The 16929-nt window shown below is 39.6% G+C and overlaps 1 protein-coding gene across 1 annotated transcript in view; it reads right to left on the reverse strand.

Moving 5' to 3' along the window:
* ADAMTS18 (ADAM metallopeptidase with thrombospondin type 1 motif 18) overlaps nucleotides 1-16929 on the reverse strand; it is a gene marked incomplete at its 5' end in the record, with an annotated part of 66481 nt that overhangs the window by 35038 nt on the left and 14514 nt on the right. The window contains 2 exons of the mRNA XM_026036554.1: nucleotides 540-739; nucleotides 3837-4119. Of these exons, the coding sequence (XP_025892339.1) occupies nucleotides 540-739; nucleotides 3837-4119 (483 nt within the window). The remainder of the gene's footprint in view (nucleotides 1-539; nucleotides 740-3836; nucleotides 4120-16929) is intronic.

Consider the following 16929-nt stretch of genomic DNA (forward strand, 5'->3'; position numbering starts at 1 on the left):
AACTTTAAAAACTTCTATTGATTTCACTGGGTTTTGTTCTGCCCTTGTTCTTCTGGATCAAGTGTAATCAAGTTTAGGTTTTTGCAATAAAAAATTAAAGAGGAGGAAATCCTAAAGGAAGGAATATTTCCAGTTAAATTGTGTTTCTCAGCATAAATATGTGCTTTTTCAGAAATTTTTGTTTCAAGGAGTGACATCAGGTAGAACAAAGTAAAGCTTCTATAATACTGACAGAAATGAAACTTTCAATATGAATAACTGTTTTCTTTGTACTATGAAAGAAACATTTCACTATTTTAAATGCTATCCAAACATGCCTATTTTTTATCTGTATCAGTATTGCCATAGCCATGACGATTTTAGGATGTATTTTTAAACAACTTTTAAGCATAAATAATGTATAACACTAGCTCTGAAGAGCTTTTATATCTAAAATGCGCATGTTCTTTTTGCTATCACTGTTTGTCTGATGACAGGTACTATTTTGACACATCAATATTCCCCAGGGAAAGACATACTTCAGTTACATCAGATCTTACCATATTCATAACTGTTAAGATATAAGTAGTTACATTTTCCTTGCCATGTTTCTCCAGCATTTTTTTATCTGCCACAACAAGGGTTTCAACATTTAGACTCCCATTTTTCTGGATTTTAGCAGATGATCTTTTGAACCTTGGAGAAGTCCCATATTCATCTGAGCGAATGTATGTCTCTTCTGTGGGTGGTTTAGGTGCATCTAAAAGGAAATAAAATTTAGTTTTAGAAAGGATTCAGATCACCCGTAAGCAGTTTAAACAGGTGATTAAATATAAGGGTTTAGAGCCTTAGATTATTTATACATTTGATCTAATACTGGTAGGACATTCCAATATATTTAGTAAACAAGATCCAACTCATTCTTGATAGTTACAGGGATATTTGCAGGGAAGGAATCAAAAAGAAGCACATTTGGATGCAATAGACAGTTTAAAATAAGGAATTAATCTAATAAAATTGCAGCATTTGCAACAGAAGATGTACCCAGAATTTCGAACACTTGCTTTTTGCAGCTGGTGGCTTTCTCAGGTGTTTGCTATATGCTACTTCTCAGGTGTTTGGCATGTGCAGCTTATCTAGCAGGTGGTTCAAAACCTCCTTGCCACAACAGATGCCCACCGTGAGCACAGAAAGTAGATCCATGCCAAAACCAAGATTCCTGTCCCGGTGCTGCCTGACTGACCTTAGCCTTCTATGCAAATTTGTCACCGAGATCATCCCTGACGGGGATATATTTATCTAGTATAGGAAATGTCAGGAAACAGCAATCGAGGCTTAGTCAATGGGATAATGCACTTTCTTTTTGTGTTGTATAAATGCATGGTTACAAAATGGACTCAGAGTCACACAGAGACAGAACATGGAAAAGAAAGCTGTAACTGTATTTCTCTTGGCTTCTTTTGCATATACCTGTGTTTCCTTCACATCAAAAATTAACTAATTAAATTAACAACGGTCACTTCACGTATTATTCGGATAACAGTAGGGTTTTTCTTTTTTTTTTGGACATAGGGATGTAATATGAGAGAGGGAGCCTTAGATAACTAATAAGTTCTGCCTTTGCCTCATCAAAAAGATATTCCAACAGCAGGGCTAAAACTGTAGCTGCCTCCTTCCTACTATGAAGTCAAGAATAACGTAGAATAGACAACAGTATCTGCTTTCAAAGAACTGAGTCACTCTGAAATATATTTAATTCCACAAGTCCCTGTATGAGCAAGATTTTTAAATGTAAAATTCATTATAAACAGTTTTCCTTTACAAGCTCAAAGAACTTTTCTTCTGAAAACATGTTGACATTCTTCACCCAAGAATGAAGCGTGCAGTTCAGTGTACATCACTTTTCATGTACTATTTTGAAGGCAAAACAACCGAAGGCACTTAACTCATCAAAAATTGTGTTCATAGTCACATACCCCGTAGACTGATCACTGACAAGCAGTGTAGTTTTGCTCTCAAATTAATTTCTCAGCTACTAATAAAACACGAGCAGCAGCAGTATCTTTCAAGTATGATTCACTGACTAGAGTCCATTTACTTTGCATGATCTAAAAACATTTAGATTGTCAGGAAGGGTTTGAAAGATGATTTAATGGCTTCTCTAGTGCTTACAGACTGCTGGTGTATGAAATTTTAGAAGATGGCGAATGCAACAAGTTTTTATGACATTAAAGATGACCATGTACTCAATACTCTTACTGATCAGCAAACCTGGATCCACTGTTATCTCAGGATGAATTAACCCTGAATATAGGCAGCGTTAATAACAGAAACCTGCCTTCCATAACACTGCATCCTCAGTTCTTAAGCTTTTGTTCATTCAGGCTGAAATTGTGTTCCGAGTGTCCAAACTGATCTTCCTCAAGATTTCTGACTTCTGATCTCAGAACAAGACCAGAGAAAAATGTAAAAACCACAAAAAAAGAGAGGAAGTTTTCCCTTGAGCTTCTAATACTCTTAGAAGGGCTGTTGCCTTTACATGAGTGCTGTCTGTTCTTCTATGTCCTTTGTTTGACCTACTCAAACAATCACGTGATTTTATTTGTAAGACTGCATTCATTTAATGAACATGAGTTATACCTGTTGTACACTTCAGTGAAGGCTAGTTAAAAAGCTGCTATTTTTCAGAATTGCTCTCTCCTTTCTTTCAGACAGTCACAGGTATGTACAGTTTGAAGTGGAAGACTGCAGGATGTGGAAAGGAGTATTTTTGTGGTTAAGGTAATTAAATGCTACCTTATTTAAATGGATTTTAACAGTGCTTCTGACACCAAGTGCCTAAGTGATGACAGGTAAATCACTTATATGAAACTCTTCACTGCGGGTGCAACCTGTGTGTTCTTCATTTAATGTAAACCCCAACTGAAACTCCAGCTAAGACCTCATACCCTCAAACAGGCGTCAGTCTCAGCCACCTTTTCTGCTACCTCCTTTTTCCTTCCTACTATTTATTTTCTTCACTCTTTCCTACAAAGCTTTCGGAAGAAACCTGCTCATTTTCTCATAACTCAGGTAGGTGGTTGGACGTATATAGCCTGAGACAACGTTTTCAATAACAGGTACAGTCCTGGAGACTCTCATTAAGGAACTCAATCCAGAAGCAGATCAGCTTTCAAACGGAATCAGCTGAATGCTATAAGCACAGCTATAGGCTCTAAGGGGCCTCTAAAATGCTGTGCAATTTGAGGGCCAAGTTAAGGACTCAGAATAGACCTTGGCAGGATAATATATTCCAATATGTTCTTTAAGAGGTGGCTACAAAATTTTATTTAAACAATTTATGTGGGAGGTTCATTTTGAAGATCTCAGTTGCTGAAAATTTCATTATCAAAGGGTGAGTTCTAAAAGACATATCGTCCATCCTGTCAGAACTTAATGATTCAAAATGCTTTTCCTTCATCCTCAAGCTTAATTAACTACATATCCCAAACTAGCAGACAAGAGTTCAGGGACTCGATGTCCATAACTGTGCCATAGTGGCAGTCTGAAACAGTTCGGTGCACTGAAACCTAGCTCAGTTTCAAGAAAAGGTCAGGCAAAGGATCTTTTAATTTGGGCAGTGAAGAAGCTAAACTGATTCTGATAGCTTAAAAACAAGCATGCTGGCTTAAATTTAAGTGAGTAGCCAAGTTACTTATATCTATTTCCTCTTATAGCCTTAAAATACTTTATTAATACTTAATACTTAAAATTTTAACATCTTCATCACAAAGGTGACTACAAACCACACCTAAGAATCACCATACTGTCTCTAAGAGCCACTATCTCAAACAAGGAGAGAAAGTTTCCTTACATACATTTCTTGCGACGTCCACAAAAATGTTGCTTTTGAAACCTTCCATGGTGGTAACCATTTGCTTGAGCATGAGACTTGTGGGAAGAGTGAATTCTGTGATGACGAAGGGAAAAGTATTTGGGACTGGACTCTACTGTGTATTGATGCACCTTCTCTTCTGCTGTTCGTTTATATAGCACGTGTGGATGGTGTCCGGGAGGTGCTGTGTAGTTGTGCTCCTTTGCTAGCTGCTGAGGTAATGGAGATATAAGGAATTCGATCTTCTGTGTCCTTATTAAACCTGACTAAAAAGCAAACACAAATTAGAGGAAAGCCCGTCAAGCCTTTACAACCGGCACATGCAAGCCCTTAAACAGGTCTCCCACCAAAGACTCTAGAGACTGAAATGTTCTCCACCAAATTAGTTTTATTCCAGATACAGGAATAACTATTCTCAATTAAAATATACTTTGCTTCCCCTCAGAGGTGCCCACGTTTCACGTTTGGTAACACACAGAACAAGAATGCTTCAGTCGGTCAGGCTGTAAGCATAACCTCTTCCTAGCAATCCATCATGATAAAGGTAGTTTAAACTCTACCGGTTTATAAGATAAAATGACCAAGATAAAAGTGGTCAGTGAAAGCAAGTGTCTTTACGTTTTCCTTCTTGCATCCCTAAAAGACAGAAGCAAGCATGGGAAAACAATGCTGTACTTTTCACACAGTATCTATGCATAAAACCCCACATGTGATGAAGTGTTTCCAGGATCAGGGCCAGAGAAACATGGGTGGCACTGAGGAAACATTTCCATACAGCTCATTAATCAGTTATGATTTTAGTTCATTTCTTTTTTCTTCTGAAATATGCTGTAATAAACACTTCTTTTTACCAAGTTGAGAACCGAGTTGTTTCATCAGGTAATTCTATTGCATTATATATGTAATACTAGATACAAGTTTTTGTTTCAGATCAGTAAGGTTCTACAATGTGTCAACACCTTTCTGCCAAAATTGACATCCCATGAGGGCCATATATCTCTTTTGCTTCAGAAAACTATGTGCAGAGAAACAAATGACAACTGCAAACCATCCTGCCCAACATCTAAGTCCTCCCAGATCATGATTCCACCTCCTTCCTCAAAAAGCATTCTTTGAAAAGGCAGATATTTTAGACATGCATCACGTAATCCTTTCTGAAATTGATGTTTTGCTTCTGCCTGAGCTCCTAATCCTGAATGCCAGTTATACCAGAAAGAGAACAATTTCAAGACCCAAGACCAACACGGTATTTCTTAAGGATTTGTGGAATTTTCTGAAACTTTCAGAACTATTTCCCATGAGGAAAATTCAATAGAAAATGTAAAGCAAATGGAAATAGGAAATTACATGTGAAATCTTCACAGCTTTAACTGTTTACTTTGCTAATACTAAAATTGAATTTAAGTGCATCCCAGTTAAAAGGATTTACCAGAGGATTCTCAACACTGCAATCAGACACCATGCCTTTTTTTTTTTTTTTTAAAAAAAACAAAATTCACTTCTGTCTTTTTCCAGATGGATAGAACAAAATCAAGAGCATCTTCACAGTATATAAGCTTCTGTCATGGGAACCTACTGCAACTGCTCACAAGATCATGCCATGCTCTAAATTCTGACAATAAAACAACTCTCATATTATGACTTGAGATCACTTCCCAAATGATAATATGAAAATAATGCAAAATATTCTGATAAACAACTCGCCCACTCCTCAAAAAAAATCATAACTAGTATCTACTCTCATCTACTCATCTCATCTCATCTACATCTCATCTACTTAACATACTAAATGAAGGATAAAATTACCTTTGTCAATAAGAGACTAAAACAGGCTTTTGACCATTGACGAGAATTTAACTTGCCTGCTCACTTCAAGAAATTGGCATATTTGAAACATCAGATCACATTTGGTCATGGCAAAGCACATTCCTGCAGGAAAGACAACTAATATTTTAATCCTTATGTGGTGTGCCATCACATAATTTATAACTGAGTCTAACCAAGGGGCAATTTTTATCTGTTAGGGAGCACTGATAACTGGGCACTGATAAATGATCTTTATATTCTGCTGGAAAACAGAAATGGGGTAAATCTGTTTCTTATTTCCCCATTTTAAAGGTTTCCACATCTGAAATTATTCCTGTAGGATTCATTTTATAAATGATTCAAACCATACGGAACAAAGGATTTTCTACATTTTCCTCTAAGAAAATGTCCCTGATGTACACCAAGCTTCAGCCCCAAATGTAATTTCTATATTTAACATTTTAAGGGTGGATTGAGAATTCTGGAAATAAAAAGGTGAACCAAATTCTGAACCCCGTGCTGAAGGTGTTTTTCTGCACGTTTTTCATATGCTGTAGCTGGCTAACAAATATATTCACTCTCCTCCAGCATAAAAGACTTCCCAATAAGATCTCTTTCCTTTGGGTTTTACATCAGACAGGTCCTCCAAACTGAAAAATGTTGTGTGAATGAAAGATGTCTTCTTTTTTGATAACATTCAGTTTTATGACATTGTCAAGAAGGAAAGGTGAAGTGTCACAGAGCAGTCTGAACACTCATTCAATCACAGACCATTTCACAATTCTTCCAGTTTTGGGACATTTTCAAGGATTCTTTCTAAAATATTCTCTTCAGTAATTTCAAAGCCCTGCTGAGAATGCTGACCTGGCCTCTGACAGAGGTGCAGTCTTTGTGTTGGCAGAAAGCGGGCAATTGTGCAATAACTGCCAAATCCTTTCCTTGCAGGTTCTTCAATTTTAACCTTGGCTGAAGTGGCCTATAGCCATGGAGCTATATGGTGATATAACCGATTTTTTCTTCAGATTTTCTGCGATTGTAACACTGAGAGAGGAAGCAACATGACAATCTAACATTTTTACTACGTCTAGACAACACAGCATGCAAAAGGCCAGGGGTTCCTATCTACTCTTTCTCTCCCACTGCAGCTATCACCAACAATAGCAGCAATTGTGTGAATGGGGTGGGAAGGAAAACCCAAGAGATTCCTCAGCTGGAATTTGCTGTTCTTTTATTCTTCCCTCAACACAAATTCACTATTTCCCTGTAAGGGGTATTCCACACCAGCAAAAAGTAAACTGGAAGACACAGGTTGACCTGTGTGGCTAGCAAATAATACTGCAATCAATAAATTAGAGGAACTTGCAGCTTGTTTGCAGACAAGTTGAGGAGGGATGAGAAGCCAGCAATCCTCCCATCCTTTGTTATAAGAAGTTTGCTTAGCTCTGCGCTGCAGGAATTTTCAGACTGGAATACGCCTTTGTCAAATTCCTCAGTATCAGGATGTTATCACCAAGGCAGGGCACTTGTTCTTTTTCCTTGGGATTTTCCAAAAGGAGAAAGAATCTCCAAATGAAGTTTAGGCAAAAGAGATGATAAAAAAAGATCTTTAGAATTTTTTTTAACTGATGTTACATTATGAGCTGAAGAATAATGATATTTTTTAAAAACACTGCAATTTTGTCTAACTATACAAATCAGGTAAATATGCCACTGATTTCAGACCCATACAGAATGGTTTAGAGAGTCCCAGTCTAAAATATCATCTGTCCAAGGGGGTCTCCTTTGCATCCTACAGAACCTGCACAGAAGTGCTTCCATCAGCCTGCCCTTGAACACACAGACTCTGAGTGAGGATCATGGGATCTTACAGACTTGTAAACCTAATTCACATTGAGGTTTTCAGCAACTCCAAAAAACAAACTCTCCATAAGATATGCAGCAATGATTTTGAATGACCCATCACACCAAGGAGGCTTTTTAGAACTTCTTGCCTGTATTTTAAGAAGTCTAAGTTACAAGATGACAGAGAAACCCTTGCTCAAAACTAGGAGAGCTTTATGGGAGCTCCAGTGTCAGAGGGGAGCTCCTGTGTTTGCATACAAGCTATTTTCATTATGTGCTAATTTAATTAAAGACAACCACTTGGCCATATGCATATTAAAGTCACAGGAGTTTCATAAACCAGATACAAAAAAAATGAGCTAAGAAACATAATGAAACTGAAAACCAACACATGAATAAATGAACTGCAACGTGTCTGCTAAATAAAAGTGCTCAGTACTGACTGATGCAAAGTTAAATTATACTTTGTACAATGACAGGGGCATCTAGACTAAACAGAGGGCTACAAAATATATACACATATTGTCTAAGCAACAGTGCTTATTTCCAGAATGCTTTAATCAGTATTATATTATGGGCATATATAGAAAGCAAAGTGTGTTAAAAGCCACTCTGTTTTAACTGATTGCAGTTAGAAGAGTGGCCAAAGAACTCATGAAGTCTACACCATTAGATGAGTGTGCAGGCACTCGAGATGAAAAGATTCTCAAAAGGAAGAGTTAAATGTAGCTTTGCAGCCATTAAAATGGTTCCAAACATCCACACAAAGTTTTAAAGGAGTTGAAAAAAGGTCAACTGAAATTGGCGCACAGCTTTCCACAGACTCCAGTGGACATAGATCCTCTTTAGAAACACCTCTCTTGTGTTATTTCCCAACTGTCTAGTTCCTAAAAAACACAAATCACCAATTCAAACACATTGTAACAAACATTATAGCATGTATTAGAAACATAAAGCACAGTTTTTAGTTCTACTTAAATCACATAAAAATAAAAATGAAGAACTTCTCAGAACAGATGATCTAGAAACTATAGTTGCTCCTTATTTGAAACTATCAGAGCTCTACTACCAGGCTTCTTAGCTCAAGCACAGCATAATGCTCATGTGTCCACATGGCTTCTGCACCAGGGCTAGCTGATGGTCAGCAGCTAGGAGCACAGGCAGAGCAATTCCAGATCTGTCTGCCCAAGGCACACTCAGAGACAACTATGTGGAGATGGCACTGCATCCCACCTGCCCAGCAAAATCCATTCAAGTCAAAGGAGGTGGCGGCAGCTGGCTAGAACAGGCTTTGGGTAAAGTCCTGGTAAATCTGCCAGCCTTTATCTTGGGGATGCCTCTACAGTAAGCATATTCTGTCACCTGGTCCTGGGACAAGGCTGTTCAAAACAAACTCACATCATGCGAGCAGTCCAAATAAATTATTATTTTTTTTTTTTTTTTACAGAATGGTTTATTACCAGACTCACACCTCTTGGGATGGGTTAAGTTGGTGGTCTAAAAAATATGCAAGACTATAACCTTACTACAGTCATAAGCAGAACTATTTCCAAGAATTACAGCCAACAGTATAGTACAGACTGACCTAGAATTGTAGATATCTGATATCACTAACTGACTGACTTCAGGAGAGATGGGTTATTGAGCACCTCTCAGGTTTGGGTCAAAATGTCAATGCTCTGGAAAATATAATCAAAATGAGCAAATAAAGACATGAAATTAGGTAGAAAAAACATGACAAGCAACATATCTGGCAAAGCAGAAAGCAGGAGTTCAACTGCACAGTGTTGCTGAGGTGAAAGATAGCTTTACCCCTGGGACACAGCATGAGCGAACAGCCAAACCAAGGGCAGTAAATCACAGTAATTAAATAAGTTTGTTCCCTCTCTGCTGTGACCTCCAGCCCCTCTCCTGGGTGGTAGCTGCAGCGGTGGCAGCCGCAGCTTGCAGGGCTGGGGCATGTTCTGTCCCCTGCAAAAGGCACTTGGCACAGATGCACCCATGTCATTAGCGTGCTAGGCAAAGCGCATGAATACGTGGAGATGCAGGAGCGTGGCCCAGGACTCCCCAACAAAAAGTATAAGATCCGGCCGCTAACTCCATACAGATTCTTAAACAAATGACCTACTTTTTAAAGAGTGCCAAGCACTCAGCAGCTCCCACTGAACTCAGTATTGTCTCTTTTCCAGAGTGCATTTGAACCAATCTGGGAAAGAAAATGCTCTGGGAAACTAGTGAGAATTGACTCTCAAGAGGTTTCCAATAATACACATGTATTATTGAAGTCAGAGATCCCACGAGTAAAACTCGGAGCATTTTCCATTTTGATCCTGTCCCAAACCAGGCAGCACAGAGGCATGTGAACACATTAAATGAAAGAAAGAATACAAGTGAAGTAAACTTTTCCCTAGCTTTTATGTTTGTCAAGCAAATTCACTCATCCACCAGGAAAGTATCGAGTCTGTACATGGGCAACATTTGCTGATGACTATCCCAGAGGCAGGCAAGCACAAATGCAGTATTGCACTGGACTGTGTCCTTGACTGATGAGAAGAACCTCAGCAGACCTTTACTGATTTTCACCAGATTGGAATATCTGGCTCTGTAGCACACCAAGTGTTTAGGTTAAGTTAATGATTTTTATACAGACTAAATATTTCAATCATGAAGGAAGCATTAGAATCACCAGTTGCCTATTTTGACTGGGGAGTCGTTCAGCAGATTGCCCTTTTCTTCAGATTACCTAATGACTAACAAAAAAGAACTCACTTTATTCTGTTTTCTAACACAATATAGATTTCTTGCAAATGTAAAATGTTGGATTCTTAACAACATAGCAATTTACTCTCCTTCAATAAGGTCCTCAGATAGCAAGACCTTCAAATTGCCAGAGTTAGTCATGAAAGACTACTCTGTTCATTTGCTCAAAAAGAGTGCTATGCAGAACATCCAGCAATTATTAAAACAAGGTAACAAAATTGCTTGTCTTTAATTATTCCTATATGAACAAAGACAGAGTTCACTCTGAATAGGGCCTTTGTATTTTTGCAGTTGACTGAACTTGTTTAAAACATCTTTATGCAATCCTCTGTCAACATGTGGCAAATAAGGAAATATTCTTATTTGTTCCTCCACTTAAGGTAATTGAACCAGTCACATTGGTATTTAAATGTATTAAATTGTAGTATAGAAGGGTAACGAGAAATTCTAGACCTAACACAAGTTCAGTTGCTTTACCACAAATTAAATCCTTGGTATCTGAGCTTCCTCATTTCTCATACTTTAAAAAAAAAAAAAAAAAAAGAAAAAAAAAAGCAGTATACACCATAAATAAACAGGAAAAATACTAATGTAAACTACAGCAGCACACCATGAACTACCCCGTAATCACATTTAAATTAAGTGATATTCTAGATCCCTTCGTTAATGGCTCCATCAGCACGGGCCCAGGGTAGCAATCAGGACACGGGCAAACGCGCCGACTGTTGGGCGCTCTGCCTTGTTCTGGTGGTTCCAGAAAGCAATTAGCTAAAACCAACAGATCGAATTCAGACTTGGTACTTATGTAAGCAGTTGGGTATAGCCTGTTTAAGCAAATCCCCGCAACTGTAAGATAAAATCTCAATATTTTATTAGTTATGACAGTTCTGAAAGCAAACAGGAAACAGCAGGATTATTTTATGAATTCGTTTCTGCTTCACTTTTCCTAAAAAGAGACAGCCCTGTGCTGCCTTACAGTTGATTAGTTACTTATGGTACATCAAGAGTAACAGAACAACTGGCTTCAGAGGTAGCTTAGTGCCCTAATCCAGCACCCCACTTATCAGAGCACATTGGCCGATCAGGCTTAGGGAACCCTAACCTTGTGATAGCAGCTCTACCTCTGAGCAGGCTTTAAGGCACAGAAAAGGCAACTCTTCCCATCACCCCAGTCACTGGGAGCAGCACAAGATAAAAGCACCTTTTATAACCCTCCTAAATCTCTAAAACTTGACTTCTAGATAACCAGACCCTTAGCAAACCTTGGGATGGGGCAAAATTTCACCTTGAGGATGGTTTTCTATGAATTATCTATTATACTCTAAGGAATTGGCACAGTGAAAACATATTGGCAAGATTCTGCTCTTCCTCCTTGTAGAGTTAATATGGGAATTTCAAATGTACTAATATTCTAGGGAAATTAGACACCTTAATGAATCATCTGCTCTTGTAATTGTGCTAAAGGCAAATGCAATCAAATTATTTTAAAATAGTGAATCAGAGAACAAACTCCTTAATCAAGAGAACTGATGACAGCTAACTGAAAGCAGTAGTTGGAAATTCTTTTCCATAGGTATTTAGCATTATCAGTCTTGTTTGAATGTTTCCGACTAGGAACATTCTTCCCCATTAGACATGTAACTCCAAACATTAGAAGTCATGAATCTGGCCTTGCAGGAAACAAGACTATAAATCACCCCATTTTTTAAAAAATAATGCTGAAGGGATCTGGTGTTTTGCCTGCTTTCTGATTTCTCCAGCCATTGCGTACTGGGATTTTAAGGTTCTTTTGAACCCTAAAAGTTCAAAAGAACTTTTTGAACCCTTTCCTGATCACTTGTACGAGCCCTTCTTGATCATGTGTACGAGCATCATACCCCCTCATATCCCGACATGTCCTTTTTTTATTTTGTGAAATTTTCACATGGCGATAGGACTTTTGCAGCCCAACCTTTCAGAACACCACCACAAATGATCAGCATGAGTGCCTAACGGGCAAGACAGACCCTCACTTCCACATGATACCTTGTTTAAGTCAGAGCCAGCAGAGGTAGGTGTCCCTTAGACACCCGCCGTGCTCGCGGATGTCAGACCTTCCCTCCGAGAGGGACCCGCAGAGGTCTCGGCTTCAGCGCGACTCGTCCTGCGTGAAACGCCCAAGCCCCGAGGGGCGACTCGGGAGGACCAGGGTTCACCACCCCCACATACTTGTCCCTGACCGAGATGCAGATAAAAGCCTCGGGCTGGCACTGCCGATGAAAACGAATTTAAGGGGGCAGAAGATCTGAGCTTGACTGACCTGGGATAATTTGCATTCAAACAAAATATATCCAGCTCAATTCCCATAACAATTTTATTTTGCTATGAATAGTTTCGGCAGCTCCAATAGCAAGGAGCTCGGGTTACATCTGATTGCCAGCTGTATTGCTTACTAAGAAGTTAAATCAGTGGTTTCCAACCTTTTAATTTTCCGTGTTGGAGTACTCTTCGCTATGGATTAGTTACATGAGAAAGCGGTCACAAGGAACTCTGCAGGGAACAAAGTATCAATTTTGCTGATATTCCACACACAAAGACATATATATGTTGAAATATATAATATCTATGTGGGAAGGAGAAGGGGACTGGAAGAAAGGCCACCGAGGGAACAGAAAACAGAAACTGGCTGCAGTGCAGAAGGCCTAGCAGCCCAGGAGGAGGCCTAGTTGCATCAGGAGGCTCCCAGCTCTCCAGTTACTTAGCTTGCCTGTGCCTCGTTTCTCTTTTATCTTAAGGCAGGATATTTGCATTTACTTCATTGATACAAGAAAAGCCAAAAAACAAACAAACAAACAACAACAACAAAGCTATCAAAAATGAAGTCTTGGGACACACGGACACCAACACCTCGGCGTCACCCGGCAGGGCCCACGCGTAGAAACGGGTGCTGTTCAAAGACACATTCCCCAAACACGGTTCTGCCCTGGGGGCTCCCCATCACATCCCAGGATGGATTTGTGCCACGAGACCCCACGCCCAGGGACGACACTGCCGCATGATACATGACCCACAAATGTGCTCGGGCAGTCTGAGAAAAATGGAGTCCGAGAAAGTTGAGAGGTTTGCTCACACACAGGAATTCTCCTGTTATAGCACGTTCTACTTAAAATATGCCTATGTGCTATGCAACCTCATGGCTTAGCCTCACTGGGAAAGGGGAAGCAGAAAAAAACTCCTGTAACCACATCTTTGAAAAAGGCTAATCAAGGGGGTATGGCAGAATCATGTTTTGTTTTTTTCATAAGAAATAGCAAATCAATAAAATCTGAGCACAATTCATACTCTTAAATCTGAAAGATTTAAGATCTGTGGATCCAGAAATCCACAGATTTAAAATAAGAACTCATCACTGGCTAGATATAACATACAAGATCACGTCAAAACTACCTTGTAAAATGAAAAAACAATACCAGCTTAAAGTTGGTCTGTATTTTCAGTGTAATGTGAGGTAAATCCATTAAAATCCATGCACCTACACCAACTTACATCTGCTGACATCCTCTCTACTGACAGAATCAAAGTACAAGACACAAGTCTAAACCAGCATTTGAATTCTTAACATAACAAAAACTCCAAGCATTCAGACCTGGGTGCAACCTGTATGTACTGACTAGGCCTACAAAACTAAAATAGTCATGATTTTATCATGAGCACAATTTAATAATGTGACTCTGTCGCCGAGACGAGTCTTGAGAAAAGTATGCAGAATGGTGTGGGAGCATTTATGCTTCTGTGTCATTGAAGAAATCTGTCCTTTTATATTTTTCTGAGAATCAGAGATGAGAGCAGAGGACAAAGAGGCTGAACACAGTTCCCATTTCTACAGAGACCCATAAACTGACCCAAGAAGGGAGGCGTTTGATTCCTGTGGCAGCAAGCAAACATTTGCTGTTAGTTTGAAGCAAGTAAATAGCATTTCTTCATGAAAGCATTTGTGGGAGCACAGTAGAGTGTTTCCAAAGTACTACCTACCACATTAGGTTCCCCAAGCGGAGTCTGAGAACCACCAACAATCTGTTTAGCTCTGTGATGATTTCTGAGACCTCAGAAAAAGGGAAAGATAAAATGACAAAGGGAAGTTGCACCTGGAAATCACCTTTTCTTCTAGGACAGAGTCTGTGCAATACTGTTCCAAGAATTTTGGAAGCCTATTGCCATCACATCAGTTCAGATCCTATTGCAGATCCATGAGCCTTCTTACTGAAAGGAAAAGAGAGTACAGTCTAGAAAGGCACAATAATATGGAATCTGTAGGTTGCTTCACACATTGTAAAGTCAAACGAATGGTAAAATACCATTGAAAAAAAAAAAACAAAAAAGTTTCAGGAGAAGATTTAGGAAGCCAAATTTCCTAAGCAGCCTGATGTTCTGTCCGCAATGAATCTACTGAACAGTGCGTTAAGCAAAGGTCAGATTCAGCACAAGTTAAGAAATAAACTCCAAGAGCAGCAATGTGCTGCCAGGGCCATGCAGGTTCGGGGACACGAGGGGCAGGTGAGAGGTGCAGACATCTCGTGGAAACCTCCTCATCCAGACCATGACTGAGCTCTGCTGTGACCCGCACGGACCAGCGGAGCTGGAACCCAATCCTAGAAATCAGGATATCCTCTGTGTGCTGCAAAGCACAGCGCGTGGTCCATCAAAGAACCCAAAACCCCCAAAGTGGAGATAATTTGTCTAAATTCACAGGCAGGAATTCAAAAAGACAAAATGAGAGGTGAAAAATGCATCCACCTATCACCTTGAGTAGTTCAGACCTTGCACAAGCTCTGATTTATCATTCCCACATTCAGACTCCCTTGCCAAAGCCTCTCCCAACCCCTGCCTCTTGCCCTACATCTTCTCCTTGCATCTGCCCAACGTGATCTGGCTGCTTGGTGGTCACTCAGCCTGTCCCTACCTGAAGGGCACAGAGCTAGTCAAGCACTGCTTGTGCCTAAACATTCCCCTACGTAGGGTGTATAGGCGCTTTCAGGAGCTGCAGTGCAAACCTGCCACCTCTCGCTATGAATTTGCCCAGCTTAACAGGTCATGACTAAAGATGTGACTGTGCATGCAGCCCATCTGGACCATCAGTCATTTAACTCACCTTTTCTTCTTTCCAGGTGGCAATATAAACAGGGGAAAAGACAGAAGGACCTCTCCTTGTGAGACATTTCCTCCCTTCACAGCATGTCACACCATACACTCCTCCCACAGCATAAAACCAGCAGTGTTAATGTTCTATGGAAGTAAATTAGGCACAAAGAGCACCATAGGGTACTGAACCACTCAATGTACACCTTATAATCAGGAAATACCCACCCTCTCTATCTGTCAGGAACAAGGAAACTGAAAGCCTTGTAATTGTAAACTGCCCATCAGTTGCTATGGATCAATCAAACATCCCACCATGGAGAACCATCAAGCTGCAGGAACCCTGAGATAAGGAGCAGTTTAAACCACCCTTCCCACCCCGCTGAAATGGGTTCAGCCCAGGATTCCGCATCTGGCTCCCTCCACGGCTCCAGCCGGGAACCTCCTCCACGGAGCACCGCAAAAGCCCCTCGACAGATCGCCAATGCGCTTTTCACCCCCATGTTATTTATAACACAGTCCCACAAATTTAATCCATCCTAAATGTATTTGTTTTTTGTCAAAAAATAAATCAATTATAAGTTATGCTCTCTTGCTGGTTTCTTTCATTAATATATGTTGATATTCCTTGTAACGACACCAGTCATGCAAGACTGATGACACCTGAAGACAGTTAACTAAGTCCTCTACATTGCTGCTGTTTGCACTAACCACTCATCTGTCTAGTTATTACAACAAACAATCTGGAGAGATAAATCACATCCCTGTTCTTAAACTGAAAGTCTCTTCCTGAAAGAAACAAGGTATTTAAAATATTATTTTGCTGGCACATAACAGCAGAAGGCAACTACTCCAAGGATCACTGTCTTGCACTGCTTATGGAAATATATAAATATTTCACAGACAATGAACATTGAATTGCACTATCTTTCATAAAATCTAGATTAAAGACTTGGCACCAGATCAATGCTTTGGTATAGGTATGTATTTACGTATGAATTTCTTATCATTTTATTGTCAACTTAAATGCAAGAAGTTAGGTCCAGAGGGTAAACTGTCATGGTATGTGGTATATCCAGGGAGATATTCTGGAGCAGAGGAACACCACTGACTGACAGCAAGCAAGAAACACGGGTCATGGAAACTGTCCATATCTTGTTTTATTAAATCTAATAGATTTAATCTAAATTAATCTAAATCTAATAGGGATGTGAAGGTAGTGCAAAGGCAGGTGTTATGCACTAATGCTGGTCTGTACAACGGAGACTTTCATTGTGGCTGGAAAAACATTCTCTTTTGTTTCCCGTCTCACATTAGAGCATGTTCCTGACTTTCCCAAACCATAATCCTTAGAACGATTAAATGAATCTTTTGCAGACAAAACAACAACAAAAATATCGTCCCCTCAGCCCCCAAGCTGTTTCTAACTAATGTAGTGTTGTGCAACTGCTCTGCACACCAGAAAGCTTGTTTTCAAGAAATTCTTGGAGAACAACAACAAAAACAAACTTCTCGTGCCAATATATCTCCAAAGCCATAAACCTGTAAATAGA

Source organism: Nothoprocta perdicaria, unplaced genomic scaffold (genome assembly GCF_003342845.1).
Source record: "Nothoprocta perdicaria isolate Ctin4 unplaced genomic scaffold, notPer1 scaffold_18, whole genome shotgun sequence".
Classification (NCBI taxonomy): Eukaryota; Metazoa; Chordata; class Aves; order Tinamiformes; family Tinamidae; genus Nothoprocta; species Nothoprocta perdicaria.